The sequence below is a fragment of the Zeugodacus cucurbitae genome, chromosome 3, assembly GCF_028554725.1.
Source record: "Zeugodacus cucurbitae isolate PBARC_wt_2022May chromosome 3, idZeuCucr1.2, whole genome shotgun sequence".
Taxonomy (NCBI): domain Eukaryota; kingdom Metazoa; phylum Arthropoda; class Insecta; order Diptera; family Tephritidae; genus Zeugodacus; species Zeugodacus cucurbitae.
The window spans coordinates 19643592-19666941 of NC_071668.1; the positions used below are offsets into that span (position 1 = coordinate 19643592).

Below are 23350 nucleotides of genomic sequence, written 5' to 3' on the forward strand. Positions count from 1 at the left end.
GATATGAAGCAAAAATGGATGGCCTTAAATGAAATTTAATGTGGAGCAGAGTTGCCATCCATAAAAAAATGCAACTTTAATAATAAAAAATTATCGGAAAATAGAAAGATTGTCAATATAGAAATCTTTAGCGCAAAAATATTTTGAAGAAAGTTGCCACCTAACGAAAAAAAAAATTATAATATAATACATTATGTGTGACAAAGAAATTTAGTTAATTTCAATTCAATCTATATATTTTGGGAATTATTAATGGTTTTTAGAATCTAACTAAATACTTTATGAAGCATTACGTTCAATCTTCGGCTTATCCTTGATTTTATGAAACAAATGTGTGGTTCTGGAAGTTTTAGAAACTTCCTTACGGTTTAGTGCCGAAAGCCTTTTCACACAGCCAAGTTAATTGATCAATTAAAATTCTGATTGAGAAACCAGTTTTTGTCCTTCACACTGTCGACTACTCGATAACCGATCAGCTGTTATACAGTTTTGTTTTTGCTTTTTATAAGAAGTTGGTAAGTTTCATCAGCTGATTGCTATTTCTAATAGCGACATCTACCGCAAACAAAGAATGTATATATAATTACAAATACGGTCTTTGTCGCAGAGTTGCATTTCATTTTCAAGTCGATTACAACTCAATTAAAAATAAATGTAGATTTTTATTTTGTATGTTAAATCGATCTTAATCAGCGTTTAAATTGAGCAGAGGCCGTTTAATTGATCAATTAACTCCTGTGTGAAAAGGCTATTACAGTGTTTATTTATTGTCTGCGACTTCACTTTAGAAAATTTTCTTCGGATAGACTTTTTAACCCAAAAATATGCGCTACACAAGGTCCTACATAATGATATTGTACGTCAATGATAAAGATTGGTAGTGTATCAGCATTATACCAAAATGTTTAACCCTACTCGAAAACAATACTCGCTATTGCACCTTACAAAGGTGTAAATAAAAATTAAAAAATTGCCTGAAAGGTTAGAATATAAATTACAAAATACATCCTCAAATCAAAAATTAAACTCATCTACCTTTTCCACACTCACATCACAAAACAATTTCAATTTAAACTCCACAATAATTCCACCTGTCATTTAAACACTTTGACACCGCTACTCCCATCGGTGTAATTAATAAACAATTTCCAACAATTTTGTGTTGTTTCATTGCTGCTTTGCAACTATAATCACACTGCTAATCGCACACACAATATATGATAGCACAATAAAATTTACGCTACATTTAGCAATGTCTAACACAGCAAACACTAATCTGAGCATAAACAAAGGCCATAATAAATTTATATGCAATATAAATGAATATTAAAATATGAAAATGGTGAATGGGAAATTAGTTAGCAACAACAACAACAGCAACAAAAACTATGAAATATATAAATATATGCATGAATGCAGCAATGTGTTTGACTAGGCTCAACATGACGTATGAGCAACAAATTCCCCAAATGCGCAACGAGTTCATATTTCAGACGCTTAACTAATTGCAAACGATCAGGCAGCACACACACACACATATGTGTGTATTTGTGTTGTGTGTGCTCATTGAAAATTTGCCAAAATAAAATAAAAATATTGAAATAAAATTAAATTAAAAAGTGGAAGGTTGGTATTTGTATATTGGAATTTTACAAGCCACATAACAGTAGTTACTATTTGTGGCAGATCGAGCGTAAATTTTGCATGCATTTACATGTCCGTACATGTGTACATATTATAAATACGTTTATTTGGCTGGAGGTGCATTGAAAAGGCTGTAAATATATATGTAAGTAACTCTATAAATAAATATATTGAATCATGCTATAGCTTGTGAATCTGTTGATGCAGAAAAATACAACGAGGTTTGCCATAGCATTACTCACCGAGTGACCACAGCCATTATTCTTTTCGAATATATACATATATAATATAAGACTACATATATATGTATTTATGTAGCTTTACTTACTTTATAGCCTTTACACACAGGAGCTAATTGATCAATTAACCGGTCTCTGCTCGATTAAAACGTTTATTAAGATCGATTTACCATACAAAATATATATCACATTAAATTTTTGATTGAATTTTAATCGACTTAAAAATCAAATGCAACTCTGCAACAAGCGGCCGATACTGACAGGCTGAATTTTTTGATATAACAGCATTGATACTACTCAACGGTAACTGTTGCTGCTGAAAAATATAAATCTGCTGATGTAACTTACCAACTACTTATGAAATGAAAAAACAAAATATATAACAGCTGATCGGTTATCGAGTAGCCGGCAGTATAAAAGGCAAAAAAGGGTTTCTCAATCAAAATTTTAATTGATCAATTAATTTGGCTGTCTAAAATCGCTGTTAGGTAGTCACTAAAGAAAAATTTAAAAATATAAATCGAGCTGAAGCTAACAATTTTAACTCCATACCTCCATAATGGCAAATTAATTGTATCGACGATTTAGAAAAGGTATCCTTTTGAGCAGGTGAAACATTTCTTAGAGGGACGCAGCTGTCCACGTAAAGTCATTCGTTTGACATTTATATTAACTCTGTTATACTTTAGTAATATACTGTTAAAGTTATTACTCTAGCGTGGTTTGAACTTGACTTTTTGCTTCCCCAAATTCCATCAGGAGTGTTTAAAAAGGCTCGTCATAAGGTTCGTGAAACTGTCATTTGAGTTTGTCTTGTTAACAGAATAATGTCATGGATATTGATAAGCTTTTCAATTAATAGCTTTTTCGCACAGAAGTTAATTGATCAATTAACTGGCCTTTGGTGATTAAAGCGCTGAAATAGATCGATTTACCATACAAAATAAAAATCTCACTTTACTACAATAATTTTTAATCGATCACAAATCGAGTAAATCTTGTTGTGATTATTGATACTGATGAAACTTATCAACTTTTTATGAAAAGCAAACACCTGATAGTTTATCAAATAGACGGCAGAGCCAAGGGAAAAACTGATTTCTCAATTATAATTTTAATGGATCAATTAATTTGGCTGTGCGAAAAGTATATAAGCCTTGATTTGATTTCATTAGGCGACTTTTTGTGTGAATACCAAGAGGCAATGGTCTGTACTTAAAAACCAACAGTTGGAAATTGACATTCGCCCTATTGTTCATATAAAACAAGTATTCAATAGTTTACCCTTTCGACCCCGACGTTGCCTGTGAGCAATTTCACCAGTTTGATGACTTAAAGCGAAAGCTGTGTTCAATGTTTTAACTAGATTTAAGTGGCTACTTATATATTAATATATTAAAAATGAAAATCAAAACAGTTAACAACATTCTTAACCGTTATTCTTATAGTTTTTTTTTTTAACATAGTGCAATAAAGTCGTTGATAATTTGTGAACGAAAATTTGCAAACGTTTGTTAGAATCGATCCAATTTATCCAATTATTATAATATAATTTAATTCAATGAAAATTAGTATGCATTTTTGTTCGAAATGTATTATATCATTTTTTCATGAATTCAAAATATTCGCTTTATGATTTTTGTATACCATCATGCCCCAATGTTACTCATAAGCAACCTTCTGTAGTGCCCATAATAAAAGGCGTGGCTAGCTAAAATTTTGTTTGTAATCTTTTTTTGGCATTCTTTTATGGTCCCAATGGAGAAACAAATTTTAAAACCACAGGAAAAAAGTAGGGGTCGAAAGAGTTAAGTAGTATCATTGGTCCCCATTATAACCAATCGGCACAGAGAAACTCTTACTCAATTATTCAACAATCTCCTATCTCAAGGACATTATTTTAGATAGACAAATATATGGATTGTTTGTACCAGAGAGATATCTCCTACGCGATAATTAACGAGTAAAAAAATCTAATTTTCGATGATAACATCTAAAACCTTCCATTATCTGATCAATAGTCACGATTCATATATGAGAGCCCCGGAATCACAATAGTATAATATTTCGGTATAAGTTGAGATTAAATGATCCTATGGCTTTATTTTTTGAAGTCCTTAGGCATTTTTTCCTATTGGATCATTCATAGATGGCCTGACAAAGACCTTACTTGTCCCAAAAATATATATTGCTGAAACTTTCAAAATATTAGGGTTTCTGTAATGGTTCCCTCTCACGGCTAAAATGTCTATTTTTGTTCAATAATAATAATAATTTTCATGTCGACTACACATTGATTCCTATTTCTCCCCAGTGTTTTACTAAATGTTGAAGACCTGACCTTTGAAATAAAAAAATATATTTTTGAAGTAAATTTGTTTCCCCAGAAATGTTTTACAACTGTATATCTATTCTACTATGACCTCTCTGTTAGCCCATGCAGATCTCTCCCGTGAGAACACCTTAGTTTAGGTAGTGAAGAGTTTCGACGAAGAAAGTTGAACCATAACAGAATTTCTCTCAAGATTTGTAAGAGCAGTGTTGTAATATACAATGTGCCAAAAAAGAGGCTGTTTGTCGATAACAGTGTGAATACCGAAAATGGAAGATCCCGAAGATTGTTTCGCAAATATTTAAGTAATTCGAACTTTGAGTTGAAAATGATATATAATGTGTACAATTTAAATACTCGCTCAGTATGGTGGATATCAGATGACGCACCTGTACCTTTAGGAGGCCCATTGTGCCGTGACACAAGTAATAATTTAATGTATTTGTTGCAAGTTCCAATTTCTCTGAACAATTAGTAGTGAAGTTGGCTGCAGTTCTTTGAATATGTTCGAAATACTTTGAATGGTATTTTTTAGGGTCTATACGCCTGAAGATGTGGATTTTTCATGCTGATTTATAACATATTCTTCCAATTTTTTAATCAAAATTGCATAACAAGTATTCTTTTGTCACTCACTTATCAGAGAGTGGAGATTTGTAGTAATAATACTGAGCACTCCCTCAGTATTCTTGTTGAGAGCACCGAAAAGTGTTCTTAAAAATATTTAAAAAAAACAACAACAATAAACTTAAATTACCATTCACTGCATGTAATTGAAATAAATGAAGCACTTAAATATATTTCCATAGCTTCATTAATTTTTCCCTCATTTTTTTCTGTTCTCTCTTTCTTTCGGCGCAGCACTTGCCTATCTGCCACACGCCATCGATGCGAATGAATCACTCGATACACGTGAAGGTGTTGATTTGGTGTTGAAATGCCGCTTCACCGAGCACTACGATGCCAAGGATTTCAGCTTTTATTGGGCACGCTGGAATTGCTGTCCGACGCAATTTGAGAATGTGGCCATCGGCGATGTGCAGTTGAACATGAATTACAGGTAAGCAAGTTGTATAAGTATTTGAGTATTGAAGTATGTAAGTAAGCGAGTAAGCGCGTGAGTGAGTAAGCTATAAGCCGTTAAGTGTAAACTGTAAGCAGTAAACAATCAGCAGTGAGCAGTAAGCGGTAAACGTTGTGCAATAAAACAGTATAAGCGCTCCAAGTAAATCCGGGCCAAGTTAAATACATTACAACGCCGACGCCTATGGGCATATGTAGGGATGGATGAATGGATGTGTATGTTGCAGCCGAGTACTTTGCGCAACCGACCAAATATTCAATCATTTACTCAATTATATCTGTGTGTATATGTGTACTACCACACACTCACCGCCGCTATTCCCGGTGTGCTACGCCTTTGTTTGCCGCATTTTAATATTTTTCCATTTGTGCGCCAATAAAACGCAACCGCTGCCATAAAACGTACGCGCATTACGTATCCGCTTGGCGTTGAAAGTTTTTAGCTTTTTGTTGTTGCTATTATTTTTCACTCTTCTACCAACTTCATATGGCTGGGCTGATGTGAGGCAAATGTTGTTTGCTGCACAACAACAAATGAACGATACATATACGCAGTCTCTCTCTGTGTGTATATATGTATATCTACATATATATATATATATATATGTCCATTTCCCATATTTATATTGCCGCAGCAATTTCAACGGGTTCATTCGAATGGTTAATAAAATCAGCACTTGACGTAATTTGCACGAATTATTGCCAATTTGATGTGCATTCGCGTGTGGTATTGAATTTATTGCTTGATTGTTGTTGTACTGTTATCGTTGTTGTTGCTGCCTGTTAAAAAGGCAAATGCGTGGCATATACTACATACTATATATCGAATATGCCCGGCGAATGACCGTAAGGCGTAAGGTGCCAATGATATATGATGCTGGCCTGGGGTTCCCAGATGGTAAAATAAAAGTTGGCAATATATTTCATATAAATCATGTAAGTTAGGGGAGCATTTCAGTATATCATATTGATATAGTGGCAAAAAATTAACTTTTATATAAATAAATAAAGTATTTTTCTGAAGTTTAACCCTTCGGCGCTTTTTATTTAACTACAGTAAGGCCTCGTTTGATTGCCCAAAATATCGTACCATGAAATATCCATAAAACTCTCTAAACTGCTACCAAGTTGATGTGTAAGGTAAGGAAGCAAAAATTATCATTAAAAAGACAAATTGATCAAAAGACGGGAAAGTAGGGTTATATGTAGTGTGATATGAGGAAAAATATATGATGGGGAGCATTAGCATGAAGAGATGCAAGAAAAGGCCGGATGGACAAAGAAGGCAGTCGACATTTCAATTCTTCTCAAATATTTTCTTATTGCTTCGATTTGTCGATGACTCTTTAACGAAAAACCGAGTTTGAAAGATTGTTATGACCCTTTCCAGAAAGTGTAATAAACACTGTTACATTAGTTTCACAAATCTGGGACGGTAATAGAAAATGTTCTGAATTTTGTTACCTTCAATTTTCCAGATAACTGCAATTCATATCAGTCGAAATTTAGAGCCTTAAAGCCTTTCCGCACAGCCAAATTAATAGATCAATTAAGATTATAATTGAGAAACCAGTATTCGCACGGCCGGCTACTCGATTAACGATCAGTTGTTGTACATTTTTGTATTTGTTGTTCATAAAAAGTGGGCAAGTTTCATCAGCAATCATTTTATCAATAACCACAACCAAATTTTCAGCGTAGACAACAGCCCTCAGAACGACCTCCAGTATCAACTCGATTTATATTCGATTAAAAGTTAATGTAGTAAAATCAGAATTTTCTTCTATATAGTGAAACGATCTAAATCAGATAAGAGATACAGATACAGATATCCTAACTATCAAAAAATAATAACGAATAGATGTCCTCATAAGGAGACAGAAGGCGTTAATAGGTTAATTGAGCAAAGATCCGTTAATTGTTCAATTAACTCCTGTTTGAAAAGGCTATTAGATAGATCTCAATCAAGCAGAGTTCAGTCCGACCGACGATAACTGAGTAGAGACGAACTTTGCCGAGCTCGAGAAGCTCCCTAAACATTTTCCTATTCAATTTTACACAGAATCTCAAATACGAAAGTGAAATAAACAAGTAATTAATATGGAAAACGAAGAGGATAAGAAACGAACCTTAGACTCATTCATAAAAAAAAAAATAAAATTCACCAATTCGTTCAAAAGAAGTAAGAAATATTCTCAAATAGGAGTATTGGAGAAACTAGATAAAGCAATTTCTCCATTATCTGATAGATGATGATGGATACTGCATATAAGTTGTCGTCGGCTACCGTCTAATCACAATCAATCGCCTTTCTGTTCCCAACCGATAAGTAAAAACTGAATTGACCGTCCTAATAAGACCGTCCTAATAAGGTATCTATATTATGACAAACAAAATATCTGCTATACCATACAGTCCATTCTATAGACCAACATTGAGTTAGATTTAAAAAAGCAGCAATAACAACATTCGACCTAATTTGACCTTGTTGGACTCGCAGTATCTTAACAATGTATTATATTTTAGTACCAAAATTGACTAACAGAGATCGCCCTGGCAATGACATAAGCGGAGGATCTGAGATTAAATAGCTAAGAAGAAGTAGCAAAATCATTAGACATTTAGAATGATCTATTTTTCTTGTTAGTAACTCAAGAACTACACAAGCGACCAAACTTTTGTTTGACCTATGGCCTTTTTATTGATAAAGATTTGAGTATCCGCTGTACCTTCCTCCAAACATATCCTCCGCTCAGAGTAACCGTTAAAAATCTAGTTGGAAATGTTACCACTATACTTGGAATGGTACTTGAAGAAGAGATTTGATATATTTTAATGCTTCATTCGTTATTTGAGATTCATAAAAATCAAGAAATCGGTACCAAAATTGAATAAATTACTTTCAGTGACTGATGCCAACCAGTAAAGTTTTCCTCGATTCGTCACTGCTCTACTCACTAGTTTGGGCTTTGATCTCTTGTCTAAACAATGTACTAGGTAGTACAACTACAAAGCTATCCATCAGAATTCAATATAAGGAAACACTAGTATACTTTATTAAATTGGTTCCACCTCTTGTTTTTCCAGTTCTATTTGACTAAACCAGTCTAAGTGATTTACACCAGTTCCTTATTCGATTCGTCACTCTTTTATGATATTAAATTTCGCTCGCAATACTGTCGTTATGTGAACTATAATACAAAATAATCACTGATAGTTGATAACTTCAACTTTAGTACAAATTTATTTTACTATCCACCATTAACAATTTGGCTAGATCTGGCCACACGCCATAAATCAGCTGCAGATTCCAATAAAGCATATTACAACAATTTATCACTTAAAGCGAGTAGTCGCGAGGGATAAAGATAACTGCAGGTGAAAGAGAATACAAATACATAAATCTGAATGCTAGTGTGTGTGTGTCCGGGTGGCATATGTCATAACTTTGTAAAAATGTAAGTGCCACTTATTGATGCAACAACAGAAGCCAGTAATTCATTTGCAGCAAATTTTTATCGATCTCCGGCAAATGAGCAGCAGCAATATTGTAACGAAAAGACGATACTGCAACAACAACAAGAAGTGCAGATAAATAAAAAACAACAACAATTTCATGCAACACACAAAAGAAAAAAGAAAACAATTACTATGACAACAACGTCAAAGTAAGAATGCTGTCACAACAACAAATGACAACAAAAGACAACAACTCCATAGCAGAATAATCGTTGAAACACTGACAGCAACAGCTTTATAGCGTTGACATAAAAACATCAGCAACATCTGTTGACGCAAAACATGTTGTTCAACGGCGTCTACGGAGCTGCAACAATAAAGACAACAACACACGCCGCATGGATAATAAAAGATATTATTAACATGGGCCACTTGACGTGCGCGCAGCCGAGCACGAGTGACCGAGCAGCGGATGTGGCAGCAAAAACTATTACATAAAGTATAAACAATAAGTGTAACGGTGCAAAAAAAACTGATGGCGGTGTTACGTTGACCATACGGTCAATAATGGCGGCATTACAATGGCTACGCAACAGCAATAACAACAAGAAGGAATGAGGCCATTACATGGTATCTATGGCTGCTTTTTCATAGCACTTGGAAGCACACTTGTTGTTGTTGTTGGTGCTTTTGTGGGTTGTTGTGTCTGTTGTTATCTTCATCATTTTAATTGTTTACAGTTTACCAAGATTCTTGCGCTTCCAAGTTTCTTTTCCATTTAAGCTGTTTCTTGTTGTTATGATGGCATTAAAATGCGGAAGACTTGTTGTTTTACACCAGATTTTGACATCCATTATGCAATATTTTCGAACATAGCTTCAAAAAGTATTTTTTTTTTTCATTTAAAGATAATCATATTTGGTGTGAAGGAGCTCTGACATCCACGAGACAGTTTTGGTTCCACTTCTTTTAGGATTGTTCCTAGCTACAGTCATCCAAGCTTATTTTATTCATCGGTAGTTATTTCTTCTCAATTATGTCAATGCTATCTTAGCTAAACCATTTTAAGGCGGACTACCTTGGATTTCCTCCATTACGGATAGAGGATTCTACCCTAAGTTCATAAAGCCAAAAAGATTAGAAGGAACGGACTATTTGCTCAATACGAACGAGTCGGAGTTCCGATCTCTCTACCGGATATACTTCCCGCGTAGCGAGACATTCTTATCCGAGCTCCGAAAGGATCAAGCGAGCTTGAAGCAAGCTCGTCTCTCTATTTCTAGGGATTTAAGCATATACATGTCTATATAGTGGCGGCAAAAGTCTTCCCGGATACCAGCTTTCGATGTTATTAGGAAAAAGACGAGTCATGAAATTGACAGATCCTCTTTGATAGACACGCTTTTGTAAGGGAAAGGTTGAAAGATCTCGTATGTCATATTTTTAACCATTTAGACGATCTAGCTGGTATTGAAAATAATCTAAAGCATATTTGAAGGAAAAAGTGAAAGGTCAATGTCAGGTCATCTAACGGATAGCTCAGAAAAGAAGCTGTTTCGACGGAGTCGGTCCAACTGCAGCCGATTCTAAGGTACCGAAATAGATTCCGACTTCAACCGTCCAAGCTTTACCCTTTCACGATCTAAACCGGTTCTTCTTCTTGGAAGGAGTCGGTCCATCGATAGCCAATTCAACGGTACCGAAGTAAATTCCGACTTTATCCGTCCAAGCTTTGCCTTTTCAAGATCTAAACCGGTTCGAATCGGTAGGTTGTTTGTCGATACAAGAGGATTTGGATCCACTTTTACGACGTCTTGACGCTAGGACTTGTCTACAACTTTCCAAGCATGATCTTGGTTTCGAGGATCAGTCTTAACACCTAACTTTCTTTAATACCCGTTGATATAAATTTCAAATCGACGGTTTTAAACCACAATATTAATATTAATATTATAATAATTAAAGCTCACACACTTTCAGATTTATAATTTTGAAATTTTATCAAACTCAAAATTGATGTCTTCAAATTAAAGGCCATGGACCCATTCTTGATCAATGGAACCATCGAGTTTGATCCATATCGAAGATTGTAGCTGAAGTAGATTCTAGTTGTGGAAGCTTTAAGTTTTATGGTCTCACCAACTCTGCTACAACTGCTATTTCTTATAATCCTTTTCGGCTTCCACAGAGTCTTACAATAACTGCCAATATTTCCACCTTTTGTTGTTCTTCTGCACCACATATACATAAGTGTCTTCCGCGCTACTATTTATTGCGCACACTTTCCACCACACTTAATGACAATGGCAGTCATTCAGTGCTTTTATTCCGTCGCTCATCACGCCCCGCTGATGGTCACATTGTTGCCCCGCTGATTGAAATTTATCAGTCATTCTGTTTATTTGCACGACCTAGCCTTTGGCAGAGCAGCGAAGACACGGTCATACCGCTACATTGTTGCAATTATTGTTGGATTGTTTTTGTTTTCACTTCGGTGTGTGTTTATTGTTTCTGCTGGGAGCAACGCCTACGCCGACGCCGATGTCTTTGTGCCGTTGTCTGCTTCATTTATTGTGTGTTTTTTGTTTTTGTTTACGCTTTATGAATGTCAATGTGTATGTGTGTGTGTCAGCGAATAATCAGCAACATTTTCATACCCACATTCTCTATGGCCACTAACACACAAACACACACACTCGGTTACATGAATGCAACAATTTGTGGCACAATGGTGTAGCAAATTGCGCGTAAATTGTTTGTTTGTTTGTTGTTTCTGTTGCTTACATAATGGCAAATACATTGATATTTTGTTATTGTTGTTGCAGCAAAGTGAAGAAGATTAACTTTAAAGTGTTAATTGGCCGTTAAACAGCGCGAAATTTTTACAACTACTTAATTGTTATCCTTTCGCCGTGCTTTTGCACAATACAAATTGTAAAAATCTTTATTGAGCGAAAGTGGTTGAAAGCGTTTAAAAAAAGTATTAATATGTGACAAGTGAATTTAATGTGGATGAGGCTAACCATATTAATAGCCTTTAAATTGTTAATTTTGAGAAGTATATAGACTTTGGTAGACCTATTGCAGAAACTGTATTCAGAAACTGAAAACAGAAAATAGAAACTGGAAACAGAAACTGAAAACAGAAAACAGAAAGTGGAAACAGAACATGAAAATACAAATATTTTTATGTGAGAGGGTTACAAGTCAGGGCCAAAAAATCATTGCTCAGCAATTTCAACTCTTTAACGTCAGCAATCGCGGACTTTTGAGACAGTGCTGAATCGCTCCAAAAATTTAGTAACCATCTTCAATTTGTCAAAATTTGGAACGTAGCGAATCGAACAAACAACTGGTATAAACTGGTATGTAGCTTAAATTGGTACATATAATGAAATAAATAAAGAATAGCAAGCGATTATAAAACATTAATGAGTTGTACCCATACCTTGATATTTTTTCCAAGTTTCCTGAGATTAGCTCAATTTTTGAGTGCAGTCTCTAGAATCGTTATCGTTATTATGTAATTGTTTCTAATTCATTTCTTCAGTGATTTCTCTTTCATAATTATAAGGTTCTAACAAGTGCTTATATAAGATAGGATTTATATTCTGGCTTTAGTTATGATACTGTACGATATGACATGAGTCTCAACCATCGATTATGTTCGTTAAATATACAGCCGATCGACGAAGTACCTATTCGAAGCGCTCAGTTTGCCAGTTTCTCAAAACAGTGTTTTTGAAACACAGTCTCAAAAACTTGACTTGATCGAACGACTTGAAATTTGTACTGCGAACTCGCACCTGTAAACGCATGGAACGCTCTATTATTAATTAAAATTTTCCAAAATTTCTACTAAAAGTCCAATTTTTGGTAATAGTTAATTCCAAACATTAAACACTAATTATGTGTTCTCTATTAGCAAATCAGCCGGAATCGTAGAGGGAGTGCGGGCTCATTTTTTCGGGGCGGGGGTGTTCAGAACGCTGTCACTCATGTTCTATACAACATTTTTAGTTAAAATTTATATTTATACTTTCGGAATATATGTCAATAAATGTTAATAAACATAAAGTTTTATCTATTTATTAGTGGTAAGAATCTATGACTTGCTCAACTAGCAGGCAAACGTCGAACAAAGGCCATACGTAACGGCTACTAAAATTTAATTGAAAGGACTAGAGATCTTATTCTAGTAGGAGTGCTAACTGGTCATTGTCTGATAGGAAGACATGCCGACTTACTGGGATTACCAAACAATGACTACTGTAGGAGCTGACAACAAATATATATGTAAAAATAATAAGTATTCTTCATTAAGTTGCTTATTGCTTTCAGGCAAGTACCCTCCATCGACTGCGGTATCTTGATTTGTCTTGCATTAGTAGAAGGGCTTCAGAAAAATGCTTAAAAATGTTTATGGTCTTGATCCAAAGTACGGTTAATGCTTTCGTGCTTACTTCTCTGCAGGACTAAGGTACGTTCCTGGTTCCTGCTTTATTCTTAATTTTTTTTTAAGAAATAAAGGTTTCAAAAATTTTCAAGCCATCTAAGTAACGTAATGGTGACATACATTGTGACAGGGTTAATTCTCTCAGAAATACTCAGAGATGTAGGATGTGACTGGTTTGAACTTTGACCGGTATTCGAAAACAAGATCTCTTTATACCAAGACTGAAATACTTCGGATAGTATTATGATATATTAATAAATTCGTCCATTTAATTCCTACACCATATTATTCGATTAAGATCCACACGATTTGCACAATTAGCTCTCATTCAAATAAAATGTTTGTATATTTAAGGGTCACTTATTATTAAGTTTCGTTGATCATCATTCATTTAAGCTCCTTGTATGTATGGAATTGGCATAGAAACCGTTTAGCCGAATCGATAATCCTCTCTTTCCTCACAATTCGGCGCCGGTTCGAAATCCCAAGAGTAACCAGGTCGCTTTCCACCTCGTCTTTCCAAAGGAGTGAAGGCTTAAGAGGGAACTCATTTGCATACAAGAAAATAAAGAGGCCGAAATGCGTGAGTATGAAGAGCTTGACAAGCTCGCCGACAAGGGTAATTCTCGAAAATTTTATGGAAAAATGAAGCGGCTTAACAAAGGTTTCAAGAGCATCGTCACTTAGAAACAAAGGTTGTAATCTGGTCGCCGATGTCGAGGGCATATTGGGATTATGGAGGGCACACTTCTCCGACCTGCTGAATGACAGTGAAAGTACAACGCCAGGAGATGGCGAGCCCGATTCCCCAATCGATGACGATGGAATAGATGTTCCATTACCCGACCATGAAAAAATTCGAATAGCAATTACCCGCTTGAAGAACAACAAAGCGGCGGCGGCCGATGGATTACCGGCCGAACTATTCAAATACGGCGGCAAAGATCTGATTAGGTTTTCGCATCGGTTTCTTTGCAGAATATGAACGGAATAAAGCATGCCTGACGATTGGAATCTCAGTGTGCTCTGCCCAACCCTTAAAAGGGAGAAGGGGAGACCACAATCATTTAAGATTCTTAGTATAGAAGAAATTCATATAGTTGAATAAGGACTATTTATTGAAATCCAGTTTAATCCTTTAGGTTCCTTCCTAAAATATCCAAATCTGGTTTTATTAATGACCTGAAACGGTATAAAAGCCATTCCAATCCAAATTTTCTCCGAATTTAACGGTATTTCCGAAGTGCTTACTTTTGAATGAGTCTGCTTAAATATTGGTGCAACAAAAAATACCTTTCTATATAGAAACATGTGTATATGTATATGTGTAGGTGAGTAACTGCATATTTATTTATGTAGATACTTTTGCGCTTTTATCCAGCTCAACGCAAAAGTCCCTTTTAACTTATTTGCATTTCAATTTGCATGCGCTGAAATGACAGAATGGGATGACAAGCGGCATTGACTATGAATAGGAGACGCCAAATACGAGTCTATGTATATATATACATATGTATGTGTGTTGTTGGGTGAGGGCACATAGAGATGTCAGCGTGTAGATAAGGGAAAGTTGTTGAAATTGGCGCGCTGAAAGTCACCAAACAGGTTACCGTTATATGGATTATGTATGGTAAAATGAATGGTAGTCTGATTATACATATGTGGAAATAGATGTTTGTATGTATGTTTGTTTGTAGAACCAGCAGATTTGCAACAAATATTGTGTGTATAGATTGAGGTATATATGTATTTATATAAAGCAATTTATAAAATATAGAACGCGTGAGTTTGGTATTCAAGCTTATATATGTTTGTATATTTATTGAATATAACTGTAAAAGCTATACAGTGTGCCCCACAATATTGCTGCTGCCACCCACGCACTCAAATGCGAAAAGCTACTACATCCCTCTCTTCTTTCTCACCCAGCAACTGTTGATGGATTCATGCGTGGGGTGAAGGTTAAACGCCTGTCACACACATACAGATGCCAAAGCAATCAAATAATACACACATACGCTCAAATGGAGCCACATACTTGCTGTAGATGTGTGGGTAAATATGTTTGTCGCCGGGCAGTGCACACTAGTAAATACATATGCTCCCGCGCAAACTGGAACATTGCATAAAATTGCGGCCAAAAAATAAATGTGGCACACAGCAGTGAGCCAGAGCCGCCGCCGACGACAACAACAGCAGCGGCAGCATAACAACAACAACAACAAAAATTACAAAAACAACCGCAACAGCGACGTACCTCAATCAGTTGAGCCATTGCGGTCAACAACAACAAATAAATATGGGTAAAAGAAGTGTGCCAGCCACAATGAATTGCGCCGTCATACACTCGGCAACAAAAGTACGCGACACACATTGCATACATACATTCAACACATACAAAAGCGCAAAAGTGGTATGTGGCGCAATCGCTTGTCGGTGTTGCAAACACACTTTCGCACGTGCCATATTTACATATGCAACTTTGGTTACAAAACCAACAAAGCAACGCTAACATCAAAAAACGAACAACAACAACAATATCAAAAAGTGGTACAACAACAACAACACTTGATCCATTTTTTGCCGTTTTCATGGATAAATAGGCGAAATTATTGCGCTCATCAATCAAAATGTGTGTGTGTGAGTTCGCAGCTTCCTTTTGTGCAATGAAAATGTAATAACGGTGCTGCATAGTGGGTCAGTGTGGTACTTTTTATGCGCAAATTTTTTTTTTTTTGGTAATATTGAGGTAGACCACTCAAAAAAATATGGCACAGTGGTTTTTACAGTTAACTTTACATAACTACTGTTTGTAGCAACTAACATTAGGCGAGATAAGTTTTATGTCGAGAACAAAACTATCAGTATGTCGAATCCAATTCAAGTCAATTGGGTGGATACATTCCGACATTCAGCAACCCATATTACTTGTACATTTAATATATTACATATATTTGGAACCACTCAGGCCATTATAGCCGAATTCACCAAAGTGCACCATTCATCTCTCCGTTTTACAGTTAGGCGGCATTTGAAAATTCCACCTGATCTTTCCAACGGAGTGGAGGTCTTCCTCTTTCGCGGTTTTCACCAGCAGGTACTGTATCGAACACTTTCAAAGCTGGAGTGTTTTCATCCATCCGTACAACATGACCAAGCCAGCGTAGTCGCCGTCGTCGTATAAATCGTACAGCTCACCATTCCATCCTCTGCGGTATTCGCCGTTGCCAATGTTCAAAGGACGATAAATCTTTCGCAAAACCTTTCCCTCGAAAACCCCAAGAGTCCACAACAGCGCGCCACGCATCTCTCCTTTTGGCAGTTTGACGCCAATTGGTAACACCAAGTGAAGACAGGTTCTTCTATACCTGGTCTTTCCATCGGACTGGAGGTCTCCCTCTTCCTCGGCTTCCACCAGCGAGTAAAGCATCGAAAACTTTCAGAGCTGGAGCACTTTCGTCCATTCGAACAACATTCCAGCCGGCGTAGCCGCTGTCTTTTTATTCGCTGGACTATGTCTATGTCGTCGAACAACACATACAGCTCATCGTTCCATCTTCTACGGTTTTCGCCGTTACCAATGTTCAGAGAACCATAAATCTTGCACAAAACCTTTCTCACGAAAACCCCAAGAGTCGTCTCATCGAATGTTGTTATCGACCACGCTTCAGCGACATACATCAGGACGGGTATAATAAGCGACTTGTAGAGTTTGATTTTGGTTCGTCCAGAGAGGACTTTACTTTTCAATTGCCTACTCAGTTCATAGTAGCACCTGTGGGTAAGAGTGATTCTGCGTTGGATTTCGAGGCTGACATTGTTATTGCCTTTAATGCTGGTTTCCAGATAGACGAAAGAATCTATAACTTCGAAGTTATGACTGTCTATAGTGACGTGGGAGCCAAGACGCGAGTGTGCTGACTGTTTGTTTGGTGACAGGAGACATTTCGTCTTGTCCTCATTCACCACCAGGCTCATTCGCTTCCCTTCCATATCCAGTCTGGAAAATCAGAACTAACTGCGCGGTTGTTGCTTCCAATGACATTTAATGACGATAAATAAATCGATGATGTCCTCAGATTAATCTCGAACCTCAGCCAAAGTTTTTGCCGTAGTTCTAACTGGTCGATATAAATGTTCCTGGTGTATTGATATATTTCGCTTACAATCGACTTTTTATATATATTTTATACGAGCCTTCTTCATATTATCAAATTGACAAACTAATATTCCCACCCTCTTACAAATTATGAAATTCCAAGTGCGTCATCACAGATCACAGATCGGGGGCTTGAGTTGATCTTCGTGTAAACTACTGAGCTGCTCTAGTAACAGTTTGGAAAAGTGTTCCTCAAATAAAAAGGTTACCTTTTACGTTGATGTTAATCGTCAAAAATTCTGCTGTTCATGTAAAATTTTACTAAGAACATCCCTGAAGATCTCTCCATACATTATTACTTCATGTACTCTCTCTTTTAAATAAAATTTTTCTCTCAATCTCAAAGAGTAGTAACGATTCTTTGTATTGATGGCAAAATGATGGACCGGTTTCGACTTCTTAGGAACCTCATAATCTACATTTGAAACCCAAGAAAGAATCTTCGAAGAGTTCGGTGCTTTGTGTAATCGAAATTGTGAAATCTTTCTTCATCAGAGATTTACCTTAAGCGCTGTGCCCACTTTAACTATAAATTTATACCATTATTGCTTCTTTATCAACATGATTTTTGTCACTTTTATAAATTTACATACATCATACATTTCCAGTCCCTTTGTTAACATTTATTGCCCGTGACGCTATCAACTCAATAACAAAACTAACAGCAATAAATATGCAATAAAATGAAGTCATATTTCTGTAAAATTGCTTTTTACAGTTATATTCTTCCGCGACAGTACGTATGTACAGTGTCACTCAATTGATTTCGCTTGCAACTGTCAAAGTAACAATGCTGTCAAATTTGTGTAATAAAAAGCCACTCGTTGCAAGAAATGCAAATTGCCACAAAGGAACTCGAGGCAACGGAACTACAGTTACTTGCTCAAGCACTCGAAGTTCTATTCACACTTCAACACCTTTGAGGAATAAGGAGATGTCTTAATAAATTGGAAAACTGCTAGTGAACGGAGGAGTGGAGGAGAGTGGAGAACAGAGAAAAATCATGTAGAAACAATAATAAACTTCGAAAAGTCAAGGCAAAATCTGCGTGAAATAGAATTGATGGAAGTTTATCAATTTGGACCTCTTGTTGAACCATATTCTCTCATCTGATAGTGACTGTTAGAACTATAAACTAATGCCTGGTTTTCATTATGTCAAATTGAATGACATTGTTTTGACATACTGAAGCTTAAATGGCAACAAGTTAGCAATGTAGTGAGATCTTTGCTCAGCAGGAATGATAAACAAATTTTTTTGGCTATGAAAATGAAATGACTTTTATTAATCTGACTATGACTGTCATTTAATTTGACATAATCACAACCATAAAAAAATTAACATACGATACAATTTTTTGTATTAACCCACATTAAGCAGAAATTGTTGAAGAATTGGGAAATTGATTTTCATATTTCGATCTTTTATACAATGGTAGCGAATTTTGACAACAATAATGTCAAAATTATGCCATTATGATTACCAAATTCGTATTTTGATTATAAAATAGACAGATTTTAGCTTAAGAGGAATATATTCCCAAGTTTTTTTACGGATTTGGTTGTTTGTGGGATATCTGATTTATAATCTGACGCGAGTTCTCAAGGAATTCTGTAGTTGATGCCAAATTTTTTGACCGTAATTGTTTTGATTTGTTAATTTACTGCTCAGAATAAAAAATCAATCTCTACTAAAATATATTTTCAACAACAACAAATTATCAGATTGTCAGTGTCTCAGTTAACCTCTGACAGTTGACATTACCGTGGCTAACCTTCATGTAGCAACATTGTCAGAAAGCTAAGCGTCAGTATCATAATAAAACCTTCAACTGCCCGATTTCTTGACGCTTTCTTCATATCGTCGCTAATGTTGTTGTCGTGAAAAGTAGCAGCTCAAAAGCGGATTAAAAATGAAAAATAATAAAAAATGGAAAAATATTATGCGACTTCGAGCGGAAAATTCAAATGACAAATACAGCGCTTATTTATTGCAATATGCTTAGACAGAAATATTATATAATATGTAATTGCACGTGTATTTTGGAGACAGATTTATGAAGGTATCGTGTGTATTTTATTTACGACTACATTTGATACTTTTCGTTTACTCGACTGCAGACGATATAATATTTATGTATGTAATTAAACGAAAATGAAATGAAATTGACAATTTAGTTGCAAATGAAATGTATATGGTGAAAATAATGGAATTTTGAATATTTTTTTCTAGAAAATTTAAAATAAAAAATATGTTCGATATTTTTTTCCAAATGAAATGACTTTTTTTTCAATATTTTTGTAAAAAAAAAAAAAAATTATATTGGAAATTCTTAAATTTGCTTCAAAAACTTTTTGGCAAATTTAAATTGCACCAAAGTAGCTTTAAAGCGAATTTCAATTCTTCAATATTTTTCTTTTTACTGTAATATAATACATAATTCATATTCTGCAATGACATATAGAAATAGAATTTCCGGTATTTTGCAATGTATTTACCAGTGACACGCTTTCAAGGAGAAATTTTTAGTAAATAATATATGTTCACACACACAATAGCAAAATGACGAATTGCAAAGTGAATTTTTACATTTTTATTTATTTATTATTTTGTTTGCCTAAGAAAACGCTCTAATTTTTAATGCTCCGAGAGAATATTACATTCGTAGGAAGAATATTTTTAGCATTTTTATTTAAACTTTAGAATTCTAAAAAGCTTTTCAAGTTTACTTGAAAACGAATTTGATAAAATTCATATATCCCAGAAAAGATGAAGAAAAATTACTAATAAAGAAAAAATAATAAAAATGACAACAAAAGAAGAATTCAATTGGAACCAAACATCAAAAACTTTGTGATTTCTGCAAAAGAAATTCTTAAAATTAAAGCTTCTAGAGAGACTAGTCAAAGCAACTCAGTTTTATTGCACATTATATCATGTTTGAACTTTAAATGTTGCTAGTTATGTTCGGACCCCGATTTTCAGGTATCCGATTAATGATTATTAGCTTCGCAACAACTCTCACAAAACAATTTTTAAACCAGAAAACACTAATTTCCTTGACTTCAACGACTAATATTTCTGAAACGAGTCGGATTTAATTAAGCTTGATTTTCGGTGACTCAAATAAGGCCCAAGGCCACCCAATTGTAGAAGGAGCTACCACATATGTGTTCATGTTTTCTCTATTTTGGTTTTCTGGTTTTTGGCCTATAATAGGCTATAACCAAGCACCATATTGCGAATATTATGGGAAAAAATCCACCAAATTATTTCCAAATCAGTCGAGTAGCTTATAATAAAGGGATTTACAATAGGGAACGCTACAAAAATAGACCTTCTCTTCAGTAAGGTTTGCCGTTTCATTATGGAAAGATATACGATCCAACAACGAGTTGAAATTATTAAAACTTACCAGCGAAAATCGGAATCAGTGGTCTCAAGAGCGCCACGTCCAATTTATGGTCGTCATAATCGTCCAGATCATCAATTGAGCGTTTAGTGGAAAAATTTTAATCCACAGGCACAGTATAAAATGTATCAATTAACCATCAATTGGCTCGTTTCTGGCTGAATGGCATCGTCAATATGCAAAATATGCGTTATGGGTCAGGCAGTAATCCACACGTACTCCATGAGTCACCATTCGCTCCCGAAAAAATTACGGTTTGGTACGGTTTATGGACCGGCGATGTCATTGGGCCGTACTTCTACCGTGATGATCAATATCGGCACGTCACTGGGAATGGGAATCGCTACCGCTCAATGATAAACGAATATCTTTGGTCCGAATTGGATGATATGAACTTGCACAATATGTGCATCCGACATGACGACGTCACAAGCCATACAGTGTTATCTCACGAAATGGCCCAGTCAATTGGCCGTCTTGGTCGAGCGCCGTTAGACTATTTGCTCTGAGGCTACGTCAAGTCTATGGTCTATTCCAACAAGCCAGCGACGATTAATGAAATTGGGTTCAGCATTTGGATTTCCGTAAGCGTGCTCGTGATGGCCATGCCAAATAAATCTAGTTCCATACATAATGGCATCAAATGTACTTTCACAGAAATAAAGAATTTCAATGATATTCCAAACCGTTTTTGTTTTATTTAAAAAACTTTTGTGGTGCCCTTATTGAAAACCCTTTAGATGGAAATACGCCTAAAATTCATGGTACCACGACCTATTTGATGGAACTGTAAGACGAAGTTGAATATAGGAAGTTCATAATGGATCAATTAAAGGGAACAATTCAAATATTATATGTGTTCTATAATAAAACCTGTATGTGAGAGTTCATCCTAAATAAATGAGGTCTGTTTAGCGAAGTTAATTTAGAAGGACTTGATTCAGTCAGTCTAACCTCAATTTTGAATAAAGCAAATATATTTATTAGATCTTTTAATACTTCTTAGCTTAAAATTTCATTTTAACAAATTTGAATTCCACGAAGACTATTTCTCCTTCAACCCAATAGATACAAATAGAACTAATTAGCTAAATCATAATTTTAGAAATTAATCCAATGAACTTTAATACACCTTGACTCCTCTCCTTGCTCTAAATTTGGTGATATTAAGAGCTAAAGTATTGAGCTGCCTATCAGAAGACTCAAATTAATTTTATAGAAAATGCTTCTACTAATCGAAATAACCAACCTGTACCGTCTACTATTTAAAATACTTAACTTATATTTAATCCCCACTCGCTCCCAAAGGAAATTAAATTTTTAGGAATACCAAGCTCAAAAGCGTAGAACAACTTCCACCAACAACTTTAAGAAGCTGCATACATTGGACTAATACTCAAAAGAAAATTATTTATGCCAGCTAAAAATATACAAGCTCCAAGAAAAAAACGTTTGCTAAAGAATTTAATACCAGCTGGCAAGATAGCAGCGCACAGCATACTTCAAGGCGCTGCGGCATTACCCTTTCAAAGAAAGGCAATAAAAGCCGCCAAAGTGTATGGCTATGCGTAGCGGCGCTCGAGTGCTGAGTATTTAATGAAGCAAAAATGTGTGCCGACAACATAAATTTCCTTTTTCACGCGGCGCTTGTTTGTGAACGGGCGCTTCGAGTGCTACTTTGTGGTCACACCTACATGCGAAGACGCGACCCTAACTCCGACCGCGGAAGACAAGCTGCCTAGGTGAGTTCGAACGTTGCGTGCCGAGAGATGTATGACGACGACGACGCGTGGCGCTCTCTTTGAGGCGCTTCAAAATTTATAAACTTTTCAAGTGTAAATTTATGCCTTTCACAAACTGAATTTCGACCGTTATGGTAGCTGGTGGGGGCAGCGCACTCGCCCGGTTCTACACAGAGTTCTGCGAAAACGGGCTCCTTCAATGGTTCGCTGTCTCGCAGCCGCAACTTTAACGAATTTAACCGCAAGGCCACCTGACCTTGTGAAATTCAATTTTGCTGTGCCGTGGAAATTGCGAGGGGTGTGGAGGGGTTACATTAAGCACATGCGCCGCCTACAAAGGCGTTTACGTACATATATGCCTTCATGTCTTCGTGTTCAACTCATCTACATGCAAATTTTTGGGTTCCTCCACGCAAGCTTGCGTTTACTCTTTCGTTATAATACTTCTACACCCATCCCTCTCTTCACCACAATTTATGCCCATCGCGTCATGCGGAAGTGGTCGTCGCATCGCAAGTGTCGCCTGCTGATTTGTGCTTCCGTACCTCGTCCGTTTTGCTTCAACTTCATTGCAGTCACACACTTACATTACCCTTCACTGATTTTTGGTCGTGCCGTGCTCCAACGCGACTTTGTCCTCGATTGCTCGTTCATCTTTGTTGCTATCATCATCGTCATCGCTTTAACCTTTACTATCGTGCGGGGACAACACTCTGCACTGCGCCCACCATGTGGACAAAGTTTATGAATAATTTAGTTTTCGCGTTTTTTTTTTGTTTGTCATTCATTTTCTTGCCATATGTTTCACTCTTTCGTCTCGTTGC

General features: G+C 35.9%; 1 protein-coding gene across 1 annotated transcript in view; it reads left to right on the plus strand.

The window, feature by feature from the left end:
- Positions 1-23350, plus strand: part of LOC105216405 (neural cell adhesion molecule 1-B) — a 292270-nt gene that overhangs the window by 149914 nt on the left and 119006 nt on the right. The window contains exon 2 of the mRNA XM_054227219.1: positions 5077-5275. Within this exon, the coding sequence (XP_054083194.1) occupies positions 5077-5275 (199 nt within the window). The remainder of the gene's footprint in view (positions 1-5076; positions 5276-23350) is intronic.